We start from the raw sequence: 22,586 nt of genomic DNA, 5'->3' as shown, positions 1-22,586 counted from the left end.
GAATGCTAAATTGTAATTATTTTCATCTCTAGGGCCTGCCTATTTATAGCCTACCTCCCTACTCTTCTACATTTGCACACACTGTACATAGGTTTTTCTATTTTTTTTATATTGTGTTATTGACTGTAACTCTGTGTTGTTGTTTTTGTCGTACTGCTTTGCTTTATCTTGGCCAGGTCACAGTTGTAAATGAGAATTTTTCTCAACTGGCCTACCTGGTTGAATAAAGGTTAAATATTTTTTTAAATTAAAATAAAGTTTTTTTATCGGTCTATCAAGGAGAGGGGCAATACATGTTAATAACTGACATTCCCCGTTTTGTGATGTAGCCTAAAGCTTGACAACATTACATTATTTTCTAGGAATATTCAAGAACATATATTTGTTAGTCGGGAATGCTCAAAAGTTCAAGGACCAATACTGGATATTTTTCATAGTCAAAGTGGCTAGGCATATCTATTTTCCATTAAATGAAAGAAAATAGGGTTGTTTTCTCTGTAACTGATGAGGTGCACAATTGTGTTTATTGTGTTTCATCTTTTTCTTCACCTGCACGTAAAATGTAAACCTGAGCAGCAGCTAGAATGGGAGACAAGAGGCAGTCTGTGTTGCCTGTAGAGTGACGTCAGTGGCTGTAAACGCATGCAACATGGAGCCCGGGTCAAGACTGTGGGAGAAGAGTTCTCAACGGAAATTAAGACAATGAGTACTTCCAAAGAGAGACGAGGACCGCAATTATGGATATCTATTTAAACTTGGGAGAATATCTACACGTTACTGACTAACTCGAGTGGGAATATGTTTCTTTCGTTCGTTTTTTTTTAGGAGTGCTATGATTTCCCTTTGCTCCAACAACTGGACTCGATGGACGCCTAAAGTTAAAAGTTGCTTACAGATGTTTTAGTTAGTTGTAAGGCTATTTAAATGTGTGGCAGTCTACGCCTCTCGGGATATGTTATCTTAGGGAGAACGTTTTTAAAGTTTAGGCGTGATCAGATTTCATTAAGTTAGTGTGTTATCTTTGGATGACTGCAGCTGTCTCTTGGTGGAGTAGGCACAATTCTCACTTGGATCCGCGCTATTGGCGACAAAAGACAATTTTCTCAATCGTTGAAGTCAAATTGTGTAGCCTAGAAAAATCGGTACAATTACAAGTGAATGTTTTATTTTATTTTACGGAAGGCAGCAAAGACCCGATAAAGAAATTGATTTATAAATCGTGTATTTTGGCAAACAAAGGATGTATAGACCCTCTCTCGGAGTAATTGACGCCGAACACAAATCGAAACCGTTGCAAAAAAATGGAGGGGGAAATCCACATTGGTGGACAAGATGTTTGCAACATGATTGAAGCTCAGAATATTCTGAAGGACGTTTTGGCTTACCATTTGAACAGTAGCCTATTTGTGCCAGGCCATTTCATAGTACTTCCACAAATCCCTGCCTTCCACGCTACTTGATATTAATATATACTTTTCTCTACCTATGCTTCAGTAGCCTGAATATCTTTTACATATAATTTAAAATGAGGCTAAACGCGGTGGATTTGTTGCAATTGTTACTTGTTTTGCTACTCGGTGGCGATGGATCTGCGCTATCATCTGATTGTAAATCATATGATGAACGTTCAAAAAGCGCAGGGAAAAGCACACAGTCGGTGGCCACGGCGGATAGGAAAGTGGTCTGCAGCAATATGGAACTCCATCAGGTGTTACCCCCGGACTCCTTCCCCAACAGAACAGTCACGTTGTAAGTATATATCGCATCAACAGAATAATTATGCTGTCCCCTTGTTTGGAACAGCTTGGGCACACAGAAATAACCAAACCGCCAAATGTTTGTCTTGTTTATTACCGGCACTTTATTCTTAATGTTGAGGCCAACTACTATTCAACTTTCAGGCCAACACAACTGGCATAACATAACGGTAGTTGTTTTTTGAACGTTAAGACTATTGCTTAGCGAGGGGTGTTGGGGGACCAACTTAAGAGTCTGCAGAATCCCAAATGCAGAATTCTTCAATTAGCTAATAGCCAGCTACAGTGCCTTGCGAAAGTATTCTCTATTATTATTTGGACATTTCACATTCTTAAAATAAATTGGTGATCCGAACTGACCTAAGACAGGGACTTTTTACTAGGATTAAATGTCAGGAATTGTAAAAAATCTGGGTTTAGATGTATTTGGCTAAGGTACAGTGCCTTGCAAAAGTATTCGGCCCCCTTGAACTTTGCGACCTTTTGCCACATTTCAGGCTTCAAACATAAAGATATAAAACTGTATTTTTTTGTGAAGAATCAACAACAAGTGGGACACAATCATGAAGTGGAACGACATTTATTGGATATTTCAAACTTTTTTAACAAATCAAAAACTGAAAGATTGGGCGTGCAAAATTATTCAGCCCCTTTAAGTTAATACTTTGTAGCGCCACCTTTTGCTGCGATTACAGCTGTAAGTCGCTTGGGGTATGTCTCTATCAGTTTTGCACATTGAGAGACTGAAATTTTTTCCCATTCCTCCTTGCAAAACAGCTCGGGCTCAGTGAGGTTGGATGGAGAGCATTTGTGAACAGCAGTTTTCAGTTCTTTCCACAGATTCTCGATTGGATTCAGGTCTGGACTTTGACTTGGCCATTCTAACACCTGGATATGTTTATTTTTGAACCATTCCATTGTAGATTTTGCTTTATGTTTTGGATCATTGTCTTGTTGGAAGACAAATCTCCGTCCCAGTGTCATGTCTTTTGCAGACTCCATCGGGTTTCCTTCCAGAATGGTCCTGTATTTGGCTCCATCCATCTTCCCATCAATTTTAACCATCTTCCCTGTCCCTGCTGAAGAAAAGCAGGCCCAAACCATGATGCTGCCACCACCATGTTTGACAGTGGGGATGGTGTGTTCAGGGTGATGAGCTGTGTTGCTTTTACGCCAAACATAACGTTTTGCATTGTTGCCAAAAAGTTCAATTTTGGTTTCATCTGACCAGAGCACCCTCTTCCACATGTTTGGTGTGTCTCCCAGGTGGCTTGTGGCAAACTTTAAACTACACTTTTTATGTATATCTTTAAGAAATGGCTTTCTTCTTACCACTCTTCCATAAAGGCCAGATTTGTGCAATACACGACTGATTGTTGTCCTATGGAAAGAGTCTCCCACCTCAGCTGTAGATCTCTGCAGTTCATCCAGAGTGATCATCGGCCTCTTGGCTGCATCTCTGATCAGTCTTCTCCTTGTATGAGCTGAAAGTTTAGAGGGACGGCCAGGTCTTGGTAGATTTGCAGTGGTCTGATACTCCTTCCATTTCAATATTATCGCTTGCACAGTGCTCCTTGGGATGTTTAAAGCTTGGGAAATCTTTTTGTATCCAAATCCGGATTTAAACTTCTTCACAACAGTATCTCGGACCTGCCTGGTGTGATCCTTGTTCTTCATGATGCTCTGCGCTTTTAACGGACCTCTGAGACTATCACAGTGCAGGTGCATTTATACGGAGACTTGATTACACACAGGTGGATTGTATTTATCATCATTAGTCATTTAGGTCAACATTGGATCATTCAGAGATCCTCATTGAACTTCTGGAGAGAGTTTGCTGCACTGAAAGTAAAGGGGCTGAATAATTTTGCACGCCCAATTTTTCAGTTTTTGATTTGTTAAAAAAGTTTGAAATATCCAATAAATGTCGTTCCACTTCATGATTGTGTCCCACTTGTTGTTGATTCTTCACAAAAAAATACAGTTTTATATCTTTATGTTTGAAGCCTGAAATGTGGCAAAAGGTCACAAAGTTCAAGGGGGCCGAATACTTTCGCAAGGCACTGTATATCTTGTTAGTTTTACACTAACCTCGTTTGGGAATGTTTAGATTAATCACTAAGTTCTGCTGATGAATTCAACTACTGACATACACATACTGTACATTACAGCTCAAATAAAATGACACTGCCCTAACTAAATTGTTTATTATGGATCTCCATTAGCTGCTGCCAAGGCAGCAGATACTCTTCCTGGGGTCCAGCAAAATTAAGGCAGTTTATACAATTTTAAAAACATTACAATGCATTCACAGGTTTCACAGCACACTGTGTGCCCTCAGGCCCCTACTCCACCACTACCACATATCTACAGTACTAAATACATCAGTGTGTGTAGTGCGTATGTTATTGTGTGGGTGTATACATGTGCCTATGTTTGTGTTGCTTCACAGTCCCCACTGTCCCATAAGGTGTTTTTTTTTTTTTGTAAATCTAATTTTACTGCTTGCATCAGTTACTTGATGTGGAATAGAGTTCCATGTAGCCATGGCTCTATGTAGTACTGTGCACCTCCCATAGTCTGGTCTGAACTTGGGGACTGTGAAGAGACCTCTTGTGGCATGTCTTGTGGTGTATGCAATGGTGTCTGAGCTGTGTACCAATAATTCAAAAAGACAGCTAGGTCCATTCAACACCTCTCATAAAGACAAGTAGTGATGAAGACAATCTCTCCTCCATTGACATGCATATGATTAATATAAACTCTCTGTGTTCATCCAAGAGCCAGACATGCTGCCCAGTTCTGAGCCAATTGCAATTTTCCTAAAGTCCCTTTTTGTGGCACCTGACGATATGACTGAACACGAGTCGAGGTGCGTTTTTTAAAAATTATTATTTTTTAAATTTATTTTAAATTATAATTATTTTTTATCTAACGGGTGGCATCCATAAGTCTAAAATTAGTTCGCAATGAGCCAGGTGGCCCAAACTGTTGCATATACCCTGACTCTGCATGCAATGAACGAAAGAGAAGTGACACAATTTCAACTGGCTAATATTGCCTGCTAACCTGGATTTCTTTTAGCTAAATATGCAGGTTTAAAAATATATACTTCTGTGTACTGATTTTAAGAAAGGCATTGATGTTTATGGTTAGGTCGTGCAACGATTGTGCTTTTTTCGCAAATGCGCTTTTGTTAAATCATCCCCCATTTGGCGAAGTTGGCTGTCTTTGTTAGGAAGAAATAGTCTTCATACAGTTTACACAGTCTTCACTCATTTCACACAGTTTGTTTTTAACTGACTCACCTAGTTAAAAAGAGGTTACAACAAACAGCCAAATCGGTGTCCAAAAATACAGATTTCTGATTGTTATGAAAACTTGAAATCGGCTCTAATTAATCGGCCATTCCAATTAATCGGTCGACCGCTATTGTTGATAGTGTTGTTAAGGCAGAGCAACGCTTTATTGTGGACATACTTCTCCCCATCTTAGCTACTGTTGTATCAACATGTTTTGACCATGACAGTTTACAATCCAGGGTTACTCCAATCAGTTTAGTCGTCTCTACTTGCTCAATTTCTACATTTATTTATTGCTTGTGTCAAGGATACAGAGGTCCCTATTTCATGTGTAGCTTTATTGTATCACCTCCACGTCCATCCCTTGTCAGCTGCTTAACAATAGTAGTATCCTTTCTAACAGATGTCATTGTCATGTCTCACTATAATCTAGTCCAGTATGATGGAAATGTCAGTGACCAGAATACAGTTTAAAATGTAGTGTATAATTGTATGGCATCCCAAGGGTATTTATATAGGCTAAGCAGACACATATACTGAGATTGTTGAACACATCTAGTGTGTGGTTGGTAATCATTTTCATTGCCACAACACAGCTATTTGTGTAATGCAACCACACTGTGTACCATTAAACAACCACAGCATATTGCACATGCAGTTACCCCGGTGGAGTGAAGACCAAAGTGTTTTGGAGTCTACACCAGCCAAGAGCATCAGTTCATTATACTAGTACTCTACACTAATACCTAATTTCAATGGCCCAAGAGATGGAAAAGGCATTTTTTGTGACTTGGTTGATGAAAGGTTGAGCCTTTGCCTAATTTGATCTATGTGTTGTTGGGTGCTTTTTTTTGTGCGGCCCTAAATTAATGACAAACCACGTGTTGGAATGTCTTTTCAAGGGGCTACGTCAAGCATGTATCAAAGCCTCATTGGTACAGTTGTCTCTCTTCTAGTGGCCACTTCCAGTGCCTCTTCCAAAAATAGGAGGAAAGAATGCAAGGAATTAGGCTTAGTGATTGTACGTGGGCCTCTAGAACTTTAAAACGGAGGATGTAGGTGTGGATTGATGTGGGTGGTAGACTGTTGCTTTTTCTTCTTCATTTTTAAGTTCTTCCAAAGAAACTTGTAGTTCCTCAAAGATTATTTTTCTACTCTGACTAGGCATGATGTTGGTTAAGTCAGTGATTGATTGAGATGTTATTGCCCCCGTCATGGTATGCGGTCTTTCTTTTTTCCCTTCCTTACAATTCCTTACATCTCAACTGCTAGGATGGCCATCATTTTGTTCCACCCGATAGTGATTGATTGGGAGTGGAAACATATTCCTGTCTTGAGCATTGAACCAAGCTCCATGATTCAAGGTCTGAGAGTTGGTCACTGCAGAACAAGAGCGCTAATTAGATTGCCCACATTGCAAAGTTCTCAGGCATTACTATGGGTTTCCCACTAAACTTCCCCATGGGTCTCTTAAAGTTTTTGTCAACAGATTTCGGGAATAATGGCGGTAGTGCTTCAGGATTACAAGGTTTCCGTCAAATAGACTCACTGCAACTCTGTCCAGATGAAAGTGACTGCTTTCCATGAAACCGCGCTCTCTTTTTGGCTGCTACATTTTAGGGCTCGTTTACGACCTCTCTGTGTCCTGTCAGAGGGGTTAACAGCGGTCTGGACACTGGGCCTGGACTGACCTGATCCGAGCTGCTCCACCCGACCTTTCCTGACCCTGAAAATCAATCACTTCCCCCTGCCTGGACACCGTAGATCCCAGTCATGCCCTACTACCTCTCGCTTTTGTTCTGTGGGGCCAAGAAGTTCACCCTGCCTTCTGGCCCCAAAAGCTAAAGTTGAGAGGAGAGAAAGTGCAAAAAACTAAATTGATAGTGTAAGGAAATTTGGATAGCTCTTTCGGTTTATCTTGAAAAATGGACTGCCAATAAGATAGTCCTTAACTTCTGCTTAAGCACACCACATACATTGATTGTTTTGTGGGCATTTCATCTTTAAGTCTGTGGTATGCAAAAGTTACAACGTTTCCCCAGTTAATTTTCTATGTCAAGATGACCTGTGTCAGACCCACCATTGTGGGTAAATAAACCTTTCTATCTGGTTAGCTTTGGATTACCACACCATTATCTCAGGGAATGGCTTATCTCGAGCTACCTCTGACTTGTGCAGATAATGGATGTTTCTGGACAGAGTTCACACAATCATATCCAGCCTTACCCACTGGTCTAGGGTCTGTGAAACCACCATAACATGTTCTAAATGTGTTGCATCGTTATCAGTCCCTTTCCAGACTTGGTCTATTGCCAGACTTGCTTGTCAGTAAATTAACGACTTGGTCCGTTGCAGTGATTCATGTTGGGTGTAACTAGAGACTCATTAATCATACCTTTTTGACCCACATACTTCCTGTTTCCTGTCTGGAGGGATCTTCTGACCTTTAGCCAAACTGAGCAGCTCATAGTTAAAGCTACAATATGTAACTTTTTGGGCAAACTGACTAAATTCACATATATTGTGAGTTATAGGTCTCGCATTCTCAATGAGAGTAAATCTAAGAAGCAGTAGATCTATTCTATGTGCAATATGTCTACGCTTCCTGCTCTGAAGTTCCAATTTTTGCTTTTTTTTGTACACTAGCTTCAAACAGCTGAAAATACAATGTTTTTGGTTATAGAAAACATATTTCACAGTGGTTTAGATGGTACAATGATACTCTATCCAGACTGCTTGTTTTGTCACATACATTGACATAAGATAGCCTTTTTTAAATTTAAATTTTGCAACCAGTAAATGGCGACGCGATTTCTGCATATTGCAGCTTTAAAGCGAATAACAAAGACAAGCTTAAAACTTTCTTGAATCCTCAATGAAATTCATCTAGACATTTTAGTCAGAGTAACTAAGGACTATGATTTAGAAAAATGTTAGTTGGACATTGTTTGTAATCAAAATGGCTGGAAAACTTTGATTGGTTTAAAAGTCAAACTCATTAGGCTCATAGGGAAAGTATTTGGGGACCCTGTGAGTTCAGGCTGCCGAATGCCTCTGTGGAGAAAGGATGAGTGCTGCATTCCCAGCATTTGGACTCTCCAACCGATACTGCATGCCAAAGGAATCTGAGAGAAATGACACAAACGCATCGACACAACCAGCTTGTTCTCTTGTCAGAAAAGTGTTTTGTAAAATGAGGCCTCGTGCTAGCATAACCTTTGCTTCTTTCTTCCGCACAGTGTGGTAATTTCAGGTGTGTCGTTTGAAGAGTATATGCGCAACTACATGTGTGTGAGGCTGTTCCTGTTCATGTTTTACCCTACATTAGAACAGCCCCTGTTGGGTCCTTCCCAGCAGGCACCTGGGCTTGACTATGCGGCCCAGAGCACACCTGGAGTCCACCGAAGAGTGTGGAACTGATGTCAGCACGAGGCAGGGATTTCCTCCCCACCACAGGAAAAGCAAGTGCAGTTTGACGACACAGTTAGGAGCAGTAAACACAAGGTTCACAGCAGCAGGGAATCATGGGGGATGGCCTGGTATGCGTCCAGTTTCCTGAATACTTAACCTGCAGTGAATGCCAGTGGACCATGTTTTTAGAATGGAGTAGCTCACCATAATAGATTGACTTGAAACTTGTGGTAAAATACATTTACATTTTACAAAACGTTTTAAATGCATGACAAAGACGAGTAATTTACAAGCCTACGTTATCTCACCACTATATTTGACATCATTGTTTACGTTATGAGTGAGCTGAATTTAGTTGTGGCATCTGAAGGTAGAATCCTCTCTGTTGTTCTCTTGATTTGTTTCGCTGCTCCTACATGAAAAGGGGAAGTAGGCAGGCTGGCGGCCTTTTGAAGTGCTTGTGTAACTAGTACCCAAGAGTACGCTGTCACACATGTCCGGTGGCTAGAAAGGTTTGTTTTGCTTTTCAGGCAAGCGTTTGGGTTAACGCAACGCCCCCTGTGTTTTTCATTGCTGTTGTGTGATGTTTGGAGAGGAGAACCAAATCCCGAAGGCGAGGCAATGACTGGCGGCTGAGTGTTCACATCCAGGCGGCTCACAGTCTCTCCTTGCACACTCAGACCGGTTGAGCATTTGTTTAGCCAGACCATACTTGGGCCTCAAGTTCAAAGGCTAGGCTATTCATTTGGGCTTGGTCTTATGTGCACCTGAATTTCTGTGCAAGGATGTGGGCCTTCTTGTTTGTCTATCTGAAAGGCTCCAGTTCTTGGTTTCTATTCATTTGTCTGTTAGCCCTGTATTTTGCATATGCAACAGTTTGGGCTGCCGAGCTCGTTGCGAACTAATTTGCCAGAATTTTACATAATTATGACATAAAATTGAAGGTTGTGCAATGTAACAGAAATATTTAGACTTGGTGTTGCCACCTGTTAGATAAAATACGTAACGGTTCTGTATTTCACTGAAAGAATAAAAGTTTTGTTTTCTAAATGATAGTTTCCGGATTTGACAATATTAAGGACCTAAGGCTCATATTTCTGTGTTAATAATATTAAGTCTATGATTTGATAGAGCAGTCTGACTGAGCGGTGGTAGGCGGCAGCAGGCTTGTAAGCATTCATTCAAACTTTACTGCATTTACCAGCAGCTTTTAGCAATGCTTGATTCAAGCCTATCAACTCCTGAGATTAGGCCGGCAATACTAACGTTCCTATTACAACATCCAATAGTCAAAGATATGTGAAATACAAATGGTATAGAGAGGAATAGCCAACGCGTCATAATTCCTAATTACAACGTAAAACTTCTTAACTGGGAAAATTGAAGAACTGGGGATATTGAACCACCAACTTTCATATGTTCTGAGCAAGGAACTTAAACGTTAGCTTTTTTACATGGCACATATTGCACTTTTACTTTCTTCTCCAACACTGTTTTTACATTATTTAAACCAAATTGAGCATGTTTCATTATGTATTTATTTATGTATAATATTAAGTTAAAATAAGTGTTCATTGTTCATTCAGCATGGTTGTAATTGCCATTATTACAAAAAGACAAGTGTCTGTGTGATATATATATCACACACACACGCACATCTTTTTATAAAAATGGCTGATTAATCGGTATCGGCTTTTTTGGTCCCGCAACAATCGGCGTTGAGAAATCATAATCGGTCGACCTCTACCTTGCACGTAAAGGAGCTGTAAGGTAACTGTTTTCTATACATGCTTTAACGTAGATCATTGGAATTAAAAGGAGATATTGTCCGGCTTATAGCTGTGGGAGAGTGACACCGCATAGTCTGTTCTTGTATGACAAGTGACCTCAGTGAATTCTTTCAAAGATGAGGCATTTTTCCTTCCAAATATAAGACAGTATTCAGGCCTTCATTTTACGGAATACGCAGGCTGCCAATTCATAACTTAGTTAAAGAATAATCTATGGGAATTTCTGAGGAGTTTCCTTATGGTCTCCCAAGCGTTCTGGTTGTTACCACCGTTTCAGGGAGTGGAGAGAAAGTGCCAGGGTCACCTTTAACCGCTATTTCATCAGATGTAATATGATGCCTACCCTCCTATCTCAATCAGATACTTTTGATGAATGTTCATAGTTTCCCCCTTTAATATTGACTGGCAAGAGGTAAAGGGCTTAAAGTAAGGCTCCTCCTTAAGCTCGGCAGCCACACAGCTATTGAGCCCTCCTTTTCTTTCACCAACACAGCCCATCCCCTCTCTCTGTGTGAGCTTAGTGAATGGTGGAGTCTCTTTAGCAGGGTTTTTTTATATTTTTTATGAGCTCAATTGCCGTCAGAAACGTTGTTACCCCTGTGTTTTCTAAAGGGCTCCAGCTCTCCTTCAGGTCGTCCTTTGTTAAGCCTTCTAAGCATCAAGAAAGTGTTGCAAGGCTTTTTTGTTGTTGTTGCCTTTGGGGGGGTTGTATAGTGGCCGACTTTTTTTATTTACTCAATCCCTGGTTAACTTTAGTGCTAATAACCTGGGGCCGATGTACTTCAAATGGCTGGATTTTCTGTTGTGAAAAGAGTACAACCTTACCTTCAAGACTGATAGGCCCATTCTGGGAAAGAATAGCCATTTTGTAGGTGGAGTGTTTTATCTTTTGAGTTATTTTGCTTCACTTGAAGAACACGGGGAGAACAGAACATTAGTTTGCCTGTTTTGTTGTTTTTATTCGTTTTTTTTTTATTGATGAGGAATTATCGCAATGGATTTGGAGGAATGGTGGTGAAACCATAGAGAGAGTTCAGTCAGTTAGGCTTGACAACACGCATGCTTTGTATGATAGAGGCTACAATTCTTGTGATTGACAGTCCCTATTACATTAGAGCATATTACGAGAGATTTGTGTGGATCTCTCTTAGGGCTGACACCATTTAGTTGATTGTTTGGTCGATAGGCTGTTGGTCGACTGAGATTCTGTTTTAGTCGAGCAGTCGCAAATATATATATATATATATATATATATATATATATATATATATATATATATATATATATATATATATATTTATTTCCTGGTACACAAGACAGCTGTCTGAACAGTGTCAGTGTAATAATCAATTGCGGAGGCCGCAGGGATGGAACAGAAGGGGAGTTTGGCTAAGATGCACAAGGCACTACTCTCCAGAATGTGCTTCCTCCCGCCAGTGCACATTCATTGTTTTGTAACATTGTGTGAACTGTTTGCCCTTTGTTCGTTAGTGTCTCTCAATTCCCCATTACATTCTGTATGTCACCAGTAGTTCATTTACCGTTAATTCCCATAATGTAGGCTCCACAATGCTTGTTTGGTTACGGTAATTTCTGTTAATGTAAACTATTTATGATTATTATTATTACAGTCGGTGACCATTCTCATTGTTGGCGTGGACACGTTGTTTGCAGAGCTCACAACCTATGCAGCACTTGTGATGAAAAACATTTTGGTTTATTTCATTCCATTTGCAAGTTTTGTCAATTTATTCATTGTCTTTTTTTGGAGCACTCCTGTCCAATGTTGAATAAAGACGCACACCTGATTGCGCATATAATTGGATGCCTAGGCTACCCGGGCTGTGCGCAAATGTAGGCCTATAAATGTGCCCCTTTGGGGACGTCTGATAGTATTTCTGATTTGTCTTAAATTACCACCACTAATGTGCTGTTGAGCTTCTCAAAGTAATTTTTCTTCCCATCAAACAGCAAGTGAACAGTCTGTTTTTAGAATCCATTGAGGATGACCATAGTTCCTCAATTTATTTGAAAAACACTTCAAGCTCTTTCCCTTTCAAAAGCTACTTGGCATGAAAGGGGAAAATGTTGTGCTCTGATCCAGTTAAACCATCATATAATACCTGATTACATTTGATCCCTTTTACATTTTATCCCTTTTGCACAAATATCCTACAGCTGTGTCTGTACCGAAGTTTGCTAGCATGGGTTTAGGACTGGACTCAGTTGATACAATGTTTCAAGTTCGTTGTGGACAGGCCTTGCATTGCCGTCAGGATACTTGCTACCTGCAGGCTGTAATGTTTTTATTTGTTGGCTTCATGTAGGCTATTTTTACTTAGTTGGCAATAGAAGTTTTTTTTCATTTTCATTTTACCTTTATTTTACTAGGCAAGTCAGTTAAGAACATATTCTTATTTTCATTGACGGCCTAGGAACAGTAGGTTAACTGCCTGTTCAGGGGCAGAACGACAGATTTGTACCTTGTCAGCTCGGGGATTCGAACTTGCAACCTTTCGGTTACTAGTCCAACACTAACCACTAGGCTACCCTGCCTACCCTTAGATCTGTATCATTTTCAAATAGATAGGACGTTGATTAACCACATGACAATAATTTTGAGATGCAACGACTTTATTATTAATTAAATTAAACTATTCCATGAAAATGTGCATATGAAAATCATAACTGTCATGCAGATCGGTAGAAATGATAAGATAAATTGGCACTCCAAATGGAAAAGGTTGCCAACACCCAGCCTATTGCTGGTAACTTTAGTAGCATAATGGCAGAATCTGTAAAGGCCAGCAGTGCAATATTTTGAAACACAGCTTAGCCTTTTGTTAATCACCCTGTCGTCTCAGATTTTGAAATTATTCTTTACAGTGAAAGCAATCCAAGTGTTTGTGTAAGTTTATCGATAGCCTAGCATAGCATTATGTACACTTAGCATCAGGAAGCTTGGTCACGAAAAGCAATCAAATGAACCGTTTATCTTTGATCTTCGGATGTTTTAACTCACGAGACTCCCAGTTACACAGCAAATGTTCCTTTTGTTCCATAAAGATTATTTTCACACCCAAAATACAGACGTTTGTCGCGTTAAGTTCAGAAATCTACAGGAAAGAGCGGTCAACGCAGACGGAAATTCCAAATAGTCTTCATAATGTCCACAGAAACATGTCAAAGTTTTTTATAATCATTCCTCAGGTAGTTTTTAAAATATATATTCGATAATATATCAATCGAGTGTGTAGCTTTTTCCATAACAGCGGGAGGAACAATGGCCGCTTCACTCAATTGTGCACCATCTCACTCTGAGAGCCCCCACCTCTCCACTTACACAATGTGATCCTTCAGGCTCATTTTTCAAAATAAAAGCCTGAAACTGTCTAAAGACTGTTGACACCTTAGGGAAGCCACAGAAAAAGAAATCTGGTTTATATCCCTTTAAATGGAGGAGAGGCATGCATAGGAACACAGAGGTTTCAAAATAAGAGGCACTTCCACGCCTGCAATATCAGTTCTGTTATACTCGCAGACAACATTTTTACAGTTTTGGAAACTTTAGAGTGTTTTCTATCCTAATCTGCCAATTATATGCATATTCTAGCATCTGGTCATAAGAAATAGGCCATTTACTTTGGGAACGTTATTTTTCCAAACATAAAAATAGTGCCCCCTAGCTTCAAGAGGTTTTAATCAGCTTTTTGGTATGCCACAACAGTCAGGTGGGTGGATTATCCTGGCAAACGAGAAATGGAACATTTCTGTGATCTTTTATTTCAGTTTATGAAATAAACATGGGACCAACACTTTACATGTTGCGTTTTATATTTTTGTTCAGTGTATGTATTGATAATCAAATGCCGTTGGAGCCAGCTACAGTTGAAGTCAGAAGTTTACATACACTTCAATTATAATCACAGCTGTGTATATCCCCCCCCCCCCCCACGCAGACACCTCAACGGCCCTGAAAGAACTTAATTCCACTCTATGTAAACTGGAAACCACATCCTGAGGCTGCATTTATTGTAGCTGGGGATTTTAACAAGGCTAATCTGAAAACAAGGGTCCCTACATTTTGTGACCCGGGTTGGCAAAATTCTGGATCATTGCTACTCTAACTTCTGCGACTCATACAAAGCCCTCCCTCGCCTTCCTTTCAGCAAACCAGTCTGCTGTTCCCACATGCTTGAAGAGGGCCACCATTGTTTCTGTTCCCAAGAAAGCTAAGGTAACTGAGCTAAACTAAACTATTGCACCGTAGCACTCACTTCCATCATCATGAAGTGTTTTGAGCGACTAGTCAAGGATCATATCACCTTCACCCTACCTGACATCCTTGACCCACTCCAATTTACTTACCGCCCAAATAGGTCCACAGACTATGCAATCACAATGCACACTGCCCTAACCCATCTGGACGGGAGGAATACCTATGTATGAATGCCGTTCATCGATTACAGCTCAGCATTTAACACCATAGTACCCTCCAAACTCGTCATTAAGCTTGAGACCCTGGGTCTCCACCCCGCCCTGTGCAGCTGTGTCCTGGTCTTTCTGACGGGCCGCCCCCAGGTGGAGAGTAGGAAACAACATCTCCACCCCGCTGATCCTCAAGACTGGGGCCCCACAAGGGTGCGTTCTCAGCCCTCTCCTGTAGTCCCTGTTCACACATGACTGCGTGGCCATGCATGCCTCCAACTCAATCGTCAAGTTTGCAGACGACACTACAGTGGTGGGCTTGATGACCAACAACGACGAGACGGCCTACAGGGAGGTGGTGAGGGCCCTCTGAGTGTGGTGTCAGGAAAATAACCTCCCACTCAACGTCAACAAAACAAAGGAGATGATCGTGGACTTCAGGAAACAGCAGAGGGAGCACCTCCCTATCCACATCGACGGGACAGTAGTGGAGAAGGTGGAAAGTTTTAAGTTCCTCGGCGTACACGTCACGGACACTGCGGAGGCTGAAGAAATTTGGCTTGTCACCAAAAACACTCACAAACCTTTACAGGTGCACAATCGAGAGCATCCTGTCGGGCTGTATCACCACCTGGAATTGCAACTGCTCTGCCCACAACCGTAAGGCTCTCCAGAGGGTAGTGAGGTCTGCACAACGCATCACCAGGGGAAAACTACCTGCCTTCCAGGACACCTACAGCACCCGATGTCACAGGAACGCCAAAAAATCATCAAGGACAACAACCACCCGAGCCACTGCCTGTTCACCCCATATCATCCAGAAGGCGAGGTCAGTACAGGTGCATCAAAGCTGGTACTGAGAGACTGAAGAACTTTTGCTTGACATCAAAAGAAATAAGCCAAGCCAATTTTTTTTGTAGACCTCCAAGTCTGGTTCATCCTTGGGAGCAATTTACAAACGCCTGACGGTACCATGTGTACTATTGTTTGTACAGATGAACAAGTATAAACACCATGGGACCATGCTGCCATCATACTCTCAGGAAAGAGATGCGTTCTGTCTCCTAGAGATTAATGTACTTTGGTGCGAAAAGTGCAAATCAATCCCAGAACAACAGCAAAGGACCTTGTGAAGATGCTGGAGGAAACTGGTACAAAAGTATCTACAGTAAAATGAGTCCTATATTGACATATGATTTGCAACTGCACATGGGGACAAGGATCATACTTTTGGAGAAATGTCCTCTGGTCTGATGAAACAAAAATAGAACTGTTTGGCCATCGTTAATGTTTGGAGGAAAAAGTGGGAGGCTTGCAAGCCGAAGAACAGTATCCCAACTGTGAATCACTTCATCAGACATGGGGGTGCTTTGCTGCAGGAGGGACTGGTGCACTTCACAACATAGATGGCTTCATGAGGGAGGAAAATTATGTGGATATATTGAAGCAACATCTCAAGACATCATTCAGGAAGTTAAATCTTGGTCGTAAATGTGTCTTCCGAATGGACAATGACTCCAAGCGTACTTCCAAAGTTGGCAAAATATCTTAAGGACAACAAAGTCCAGGTATTGGCGTGTCCAGCACAAAGCCCTGACCTCAATCCTATACAACATTTGTGGGCAGAACTGAAAAAGTGTGTTAGAGCAAGGAGGCCTACAAACCCGACTCCTAACTGCCCTAATACAGGGAATTTTTACTTGGATTAAATGTCAGGAATTGTGAAACTGAGTTTAAATGTATTTGGCTAAGGTGTATGTAAACTTCCGACTTCAACTGAACTTTCACTTATAAACAGCGCAGTCTATAGGCCTACTTTGACATACTTTTCAAAATCGATTCTACAGCACAGGTTGACTATCTGTTCTTCATCGTAGGCTCCTCTTCATCTACAATGCAGAACCATTGTTCCAATTAAGACGTGAATATTATGAGTGGTCAACAGAACTATAAACACCCGCTGTTTAGAGGAAGTTGTTCATATGCAAGTTTTTCTGCAGTCCTGGAAGCTAAGCAGCTCCCTTCACGGATGTCACACACCAGTCATGGGTGAGACTCCAGAGAAGAGCGAGAACAAAGCTCACGACTCAGGAGAATTCTCTTACACAGATTTATTTTGACAGTCAGAGAGTCACAAGGTCAGAAGTGCATATTTATCAAGACGGACTTGGAAGAATTCCAAACAGTGTGTGTGTGTGTGTGTGTGTGTGTGTGTGTGTGTGTGTGTGTGTGTGTGTGTTTGTACTATAGCTGTGCCGATTTTTTTTTTTCTGAATCCAGTCTATCCCGAATTATGCAGTTTTCTAAGAAAATAGCAGGGATATTTGTGGATAAACAAAGCTGTATGCACAGTTTTGTTCCCCCCACAAATCTACAAACGTAATTCATTTGTAGCGTGCACAAAGACGAATGCAAGCAACACAGTATCATCAGTGCAAGAACCATTCATGTACTTTACTTATTTATTCACAATAGAATTGTGTTTTTAGACCATCCCTCCCTAAACCATATAATATAGCAATCAAGTAGGCTATAGAAATCAGTCAAACCAGTTATTCCTCAATGCAAATGAGATTTTCTCGACCCGGGCACTTTATGCGAGGCCCCTGTGGCTCTGCCTATATCATCGGTACGTGTCGAGAGCTGTGATAGTCTTTGCAGTCTCGTTCCTCGCCAAGCCCCGACATCTGGAGTTTCAGCAGGGAAAAAAGTCTGCACGGGCCAGTCGTGAAACACAGGAACTGTTTGTGTTCCCTCTCTGAGGGGTTTTTAGCAGGGAAGAGAAAATATAGAATGAGTCTCCACCGGACAACCCTGTAATAAAGCTAGCCCTCAACACCCTTTAATGACTCCAATCTGGCCGGGGGTTGTGGGTACTGGTTGTGTGTGTGACCCACCACAAGCCCCCTCTTCTCTCACCCTCTTCCTCCAAAGGCTTAGTAATTGAATAGTGATGTTAACATACTATTGAATAACATACTAGACTGTGAAAGGTGACTAGCATGATTAAAAATCTGAAGAAAGGGGGAATAAAGTGTATTTTGGGGCCAAAAATGTCCCTACTCTTTGTTTTTTCTTCTGACATGTTTGACACTGCTTCTGTCACAGGACATTTTCTCTGACCAATGTTTTTCAGAGTAAACCAATGACTGTTAAAAACACTTTGGTGGTGATAAATTCACTTCCTTATGCTATAAAATACATTTTTACCAAGACAAATATAATTATTAATGTTCTGAATCGTTCAGTGGGGTCATTCTCTAACAATATAAAAAAAATCTAAAAAGTTGGAAATCTTAACCTTATACATCCGATAATAAGCACCAAGCTCTGTTGACATAGCGGTCCAGTTTTTTTTTTTTTTAGGATTTTACATTTTGTGTGTTGTCTTCAAAGTTGTTTCAGCGGGTTGCAAAATTAGCATGACACAAGCTGAATTAAATGTGAAAGGCTTTGAAAATAAAATTTACGCCCAGTGCCTCGTTGACATTCCAGACAGACACTTGTTTTTGTGAGAAATCTTCTTCTATAAGAACAGGAATTTGTAATTGATATTGGGAAGCTTATAATAAGTATGAAAATACGACATGTCATTGATGTCTTACCTCTATCGTTATATTTCCTGCGGATTCGAGTTTAACGGGAAAGTGAGCCTGTCAGGTAGGCAGTAGCCTTAATTCTTGCACAGAATCCAGCCTACTGAAACTAATTTTCCTTTTTATTTTTTTTCCTGGTCTCTGAGCTTTTTTTACTATTCTGTACATAAATGTGAAACACTCCATTTAGTATGATACAGTATGTTACGTTTCATATGGTATGTATTAATTTGTGGATGTCCATCACCCATTTTGTGTGATATGTTTATAATTACAATTTGTATTATGTTATGAGTTTGCTAAACGGTACAACATATTACTAATTGTCAAATGTTAAATATGTTATGAATTTGCTAAACTTATGTTACAAATTCTAGCTAGGTGTCTCGGTTAGGGGTTAAGGTTAGGGGAAGGGTTCGCTTACATGCTAAGTAGAAGTAAGTAGTTGAAAAGTTGCTAAAACGCTAAAGTTGTCCATGATGAGATTCAAACTCGATGTTATACCCATCCACCCCGACCAACCACCTTTTTGTTTTTGCCTCACGTAACCATCTGTCTTATGTAACCATAGCAAACGTAACGTAACATATACTAAATGGAATAATACGAAATGCTCTGAGACCAGGTTGTAATTTTGACCACTCTTTTTTCCCTCTGGCCTCTGATTGTCACCCTAATTCCGGCCATCCTGCAAGGGTAAAAACTCCACTTTTAAACGGATTGTGATCGAGACAAGCGGGTTGGACCGTTGGTTTTCTTAGAGGATAATCTACACTGTTCGTTTACCCATTGGTCAAAACAGTTTTTGTTGTTAATTGGATAGCCTATGCTTTTGGCTCAAGCCACCATTTAAAAAAACTTTGGTAATTGAAGTTTGAAACCCTAAATTCCCCGATTTGTATGGTTTCTGCGAGGCTTCTACCGTTTTAGCATTCAAGGGTTTTTCACCCTTGAATAAAGAGACTTTCATAAAATCTATCACTTTTTAAAAAAATGTTTAAAAATGTTTTTTTTTTTATTAGGATCCCCATTAGCAGCTGTTCTTCCTGGAGTCCACACAAACATGAAACGTGACATAATGCAGAACATTAATAGAAAAGAACAGCTCAAGGGAAGAACTACTTCAAATTAAATCGTCACACATAGCCAGGGGTAAGGTGGTCCGGTACATGAGTCAATCACAATAATAAAAACAAAATGTCAAAAACTGTAGGCCATTACTTTTGATCATTACCGCATGTCAGATAAATGGAAAATGAGCGAATGGACTTGAAAACGGGTGGTACAGCCTATGCTCCAAAATGCGATGTGGTTCGATGAGAACACGGACATTTTGCCAAGGCAGAGATGAGTGGCCGACACAAAGACACGTGTGGACAGCAGTCGATGCCTAAATTCTGGCTTAACAACAATCTCCAAATGGTGTCTTGTGTAACTAGACTGGTGTCCTCGATTAGACGTAGAGAGAAACAGATGTCTCTTTCCATTCACAACTGTTTTGAGGCTGGAAATATATTTAAAGTGGATGAAAGTGCGGGGGTAGCCTAGTAAAGGAGCCCTTTTTTGAAGTGATTGTTTGACAATCAGACGAGAACATCATGACTGGTTGTGTTTATGCCACAAAAAAAGGTAATAGGTTTTTAAAGTTAAATGACAAATCTTTTACGACTAGGCCCAAAGAGATCCTATTGAATTAATAGCAATTCTATGATTAGGCACATACAATTTTTAGGAGGTTCTGTTACAGGAAGAAATTAATTATACTTTCACACCTGCACATCAGTGCATACACACAAACTATCTCGGTCAAATAGGGGAGAGACATTGTGCCGTGAGGTGTTGCTTTAGCTGTTTTTGTTGTTGTTTTTTTAGCTGTTCACTAGAGCAATATGAAATGGAAGGGAGTTCCACGCAATCATGGCTCTATATCATACTGTACGTTTTCTTGAATTTGTTCTTGATTTGGGGACTGAAAAGACACAAGGCTTGCATGTCTGGTGGAGTCACTGTGTGTGTCAGAGCTGTGTGTAAATTTATTGTGCAAACAATTTGGAATTTCTTGTAAAAAAGACTTCTTGTAAAAAAAGAAGTGATGCAGTAAGTCTCTCCTTTACTTTTAGCCAAGAGAGACTGGCATGCATAGTATTAGACCTCTGATTACAGTGAAGAGCAACACGTACCGCTCTGTTCTCAGCCAGCTGCAGCTTAACTAGGTCCTTCTTCGCAGCACCTGACCATAAGACGAGGCAATCACGATAAGATTTATCTAAAGCCTGGAGGACTTGCTTTGTGGAGTGTGGTGTCAAATCCCTTAATCACGGACATACCTCTCCCCATCTTTACAACCATTGAATCAATATGTTTTGACCATGAATGTTTACAATCCAAGGAACCACCAAGTAATTTAGTCTCCTCAACTTGCTCAGCAGCTACATTATATTATTAATTATCAGATTCATCTGAGGTCTAGAACTTAGGGAATTATTTGTACCAAATACAAGACTTTTAGTTTTAGAGATGTTAGGTAATAATTACGTAAAATTCTGGCAAATTAGGCTGCCCAAGCTGTTGCATATACACTGACTCTGCGTGCAATGAACGCAAGAGAAGTGACACAATTTCACCTGTTTAATATTGCCTGCTAACCTGGATTTCTTTTAGCTAAATATGCAGGTTTAAAAATATATACTTCTGTGTATTGATTTTAAGAAAGGCATTGATGTTTATGGTTAGATACACATTGGAGCAATGATATGCACCGCATTGATTATATGCAACGCGGGACACACTCGATAAACTAGTACTATCATCAACCATGTGTAGTTAATTAGTGATTATGATTGATAGATTTTAAAGAAGTTTAATGCTAGCTGGCAACTTACCTTGGCTTACTGCATTCGCGTAACAGGCAGTCTCCTCATGGAGTGCAATGTAATCAGGTGGTTAGAGCGTTGGACTAGTTAACTGTAAGGTTGCAAGATTGAATCCCTGAGCTGACAAGGTAAAAAACTGTCGTTCTGCCCCTGAACAAGGCAGTTAACCCACCTAGACCGTCATTGAAAATAAGAATGTGTTCTTAACTGACTTGCCTCGTTAAATAAAGATTAAATAAAAGGTGTATACATTTTTTATTTTTTAATCAGCCAATCACGCTCAACAGTTTCCCATGTGTATCAAAAATGGTCCGCCACCCAAAGGACATCCAGGCTAGCATACTGGCCTTTTCACTGTTGACGTTGAGACGGGTGTTTTGTGGGTACTATTTAATGAAGCTGCCAGTTGAGGACTTGAGGCGTCTGTTTCTCAAACTAGACATTTTAATGTACTTGTCCTCTTGCTCAGTTGTGCACCGGGGCCTCCCACTCCTCTTTCTATTCTGGTTAGCGCCAGTTTGAACTGTTCTGTGAAGGGAGTAGTACACAGCATATGAGAACTTCAGTTTCTTGATAATTTCTCGTATGGAATAGCCTTCATTTCTCAAAACAAGAATAGACTCACGAGTTTCAGAAGAAAGTGCTTTATTTCAGGCCATTTTGAGCCTGTAATTGAACCCACAAATGCTGATGCTCCAGATGCTCAACTTGTCTAAAGAAGGCCAGTTGTATTGCTTCTGTAATCAAAACAACAGTTTTCAACTGTGATAACATAATTGAAAAAGGGTTTTCTAATAATAAATTAGCCATTTAAAATTAAAAACCTGGATTAGCTAACATAATGTGCCATTGGAACACAGGAGTGATGGTTACTGATAATGGGCCTCTGTACACCTATGTAGATATTCCATTAAACATCAGCCATTTCCAGCTACAATAGTCATTTGCAACATTAACTATGTCTACACTGTATTTCTGATCAATTTGGTGTTCTTTTAATCCACAAAAAACGTGCTTTTATTTCAAAACAAGGACATTTCTAAGTGACCCCAAACTTTTGAACGGTAGTGTATGAAATGTGTAAAGCTGTATCCAAAAATGATTAAAGTGACCATTGTTCGATGAGTATATACATGGGGCAACAGTCTCTAACGTGCAGAGTCGAGTACTGGGTGGTAACTGGCTAAGTAACAGTTACTAAGGTTCAAGGCAGGGTACTGGGTGGCGGCTAGGCTAATGGTGACTAACAGTCTGATGGCCTGGAGATAGAAGCTGTGCTTCAGTCTCTCGGTGTCAGATTTGATGCACCTGTACGGTCTCCGCCTTGTAGCTGGGTGAACAGGTCGTGGCTGAGGTCCTTGATGATCTTCGTGGCCTTCCTGTGACACCGGGTGCTGTAAATGTCCAGGAGGGCAGGCAATGTGCTCCT

The 22,586-nt window shown here is 40.4% G+C and overlaps 1 protein-coding gene across 1 annotated transcript in view; it reads left to right on the top strand.

The window, feature by feature from the left end:
• Positions 1–642: 642 nt before the first annotated feature.
• Positions 643–22,586, top strand: part of LOC135510613 (adhesion G protein-coupled receptor A3-like) — a 54,889-nt gene continuing 32,945 nt past the window's right edge. The window contains exon 1 of the mRNA XM_064931674.1: positions 643–1,749. Within this exon, the coding sequence (XP_064787746.1) occupies positions 1,526–1,749 (224 nt within the window). The 5' untranslated portion in view covers positions 643–1,525. The remainder of the gene's footprint in view (positions 1,750–22,586) is intronic.

Source organism: Oncorhynchus masou, chromosome 23 (assembly GCF_036934945.1).
Source record: "Oncorhynchus masou masou isolate Uvic2021 chromosome 23, UVic_Omas_1.1, whole genome shotgun sequence".
Taxonomy (NCBI): Eukaryota; Metazoa; Chordata; class Actinopteri; order Salmoniformes; family Salmonidae; genus Oncorhynchus; species Oncorhynchus masou.
The sequence above is the reverse complement of the archived record's forward strand: the minus strand, read 5'-3'. Positions and strand labels throughout refer to the sequence as shown.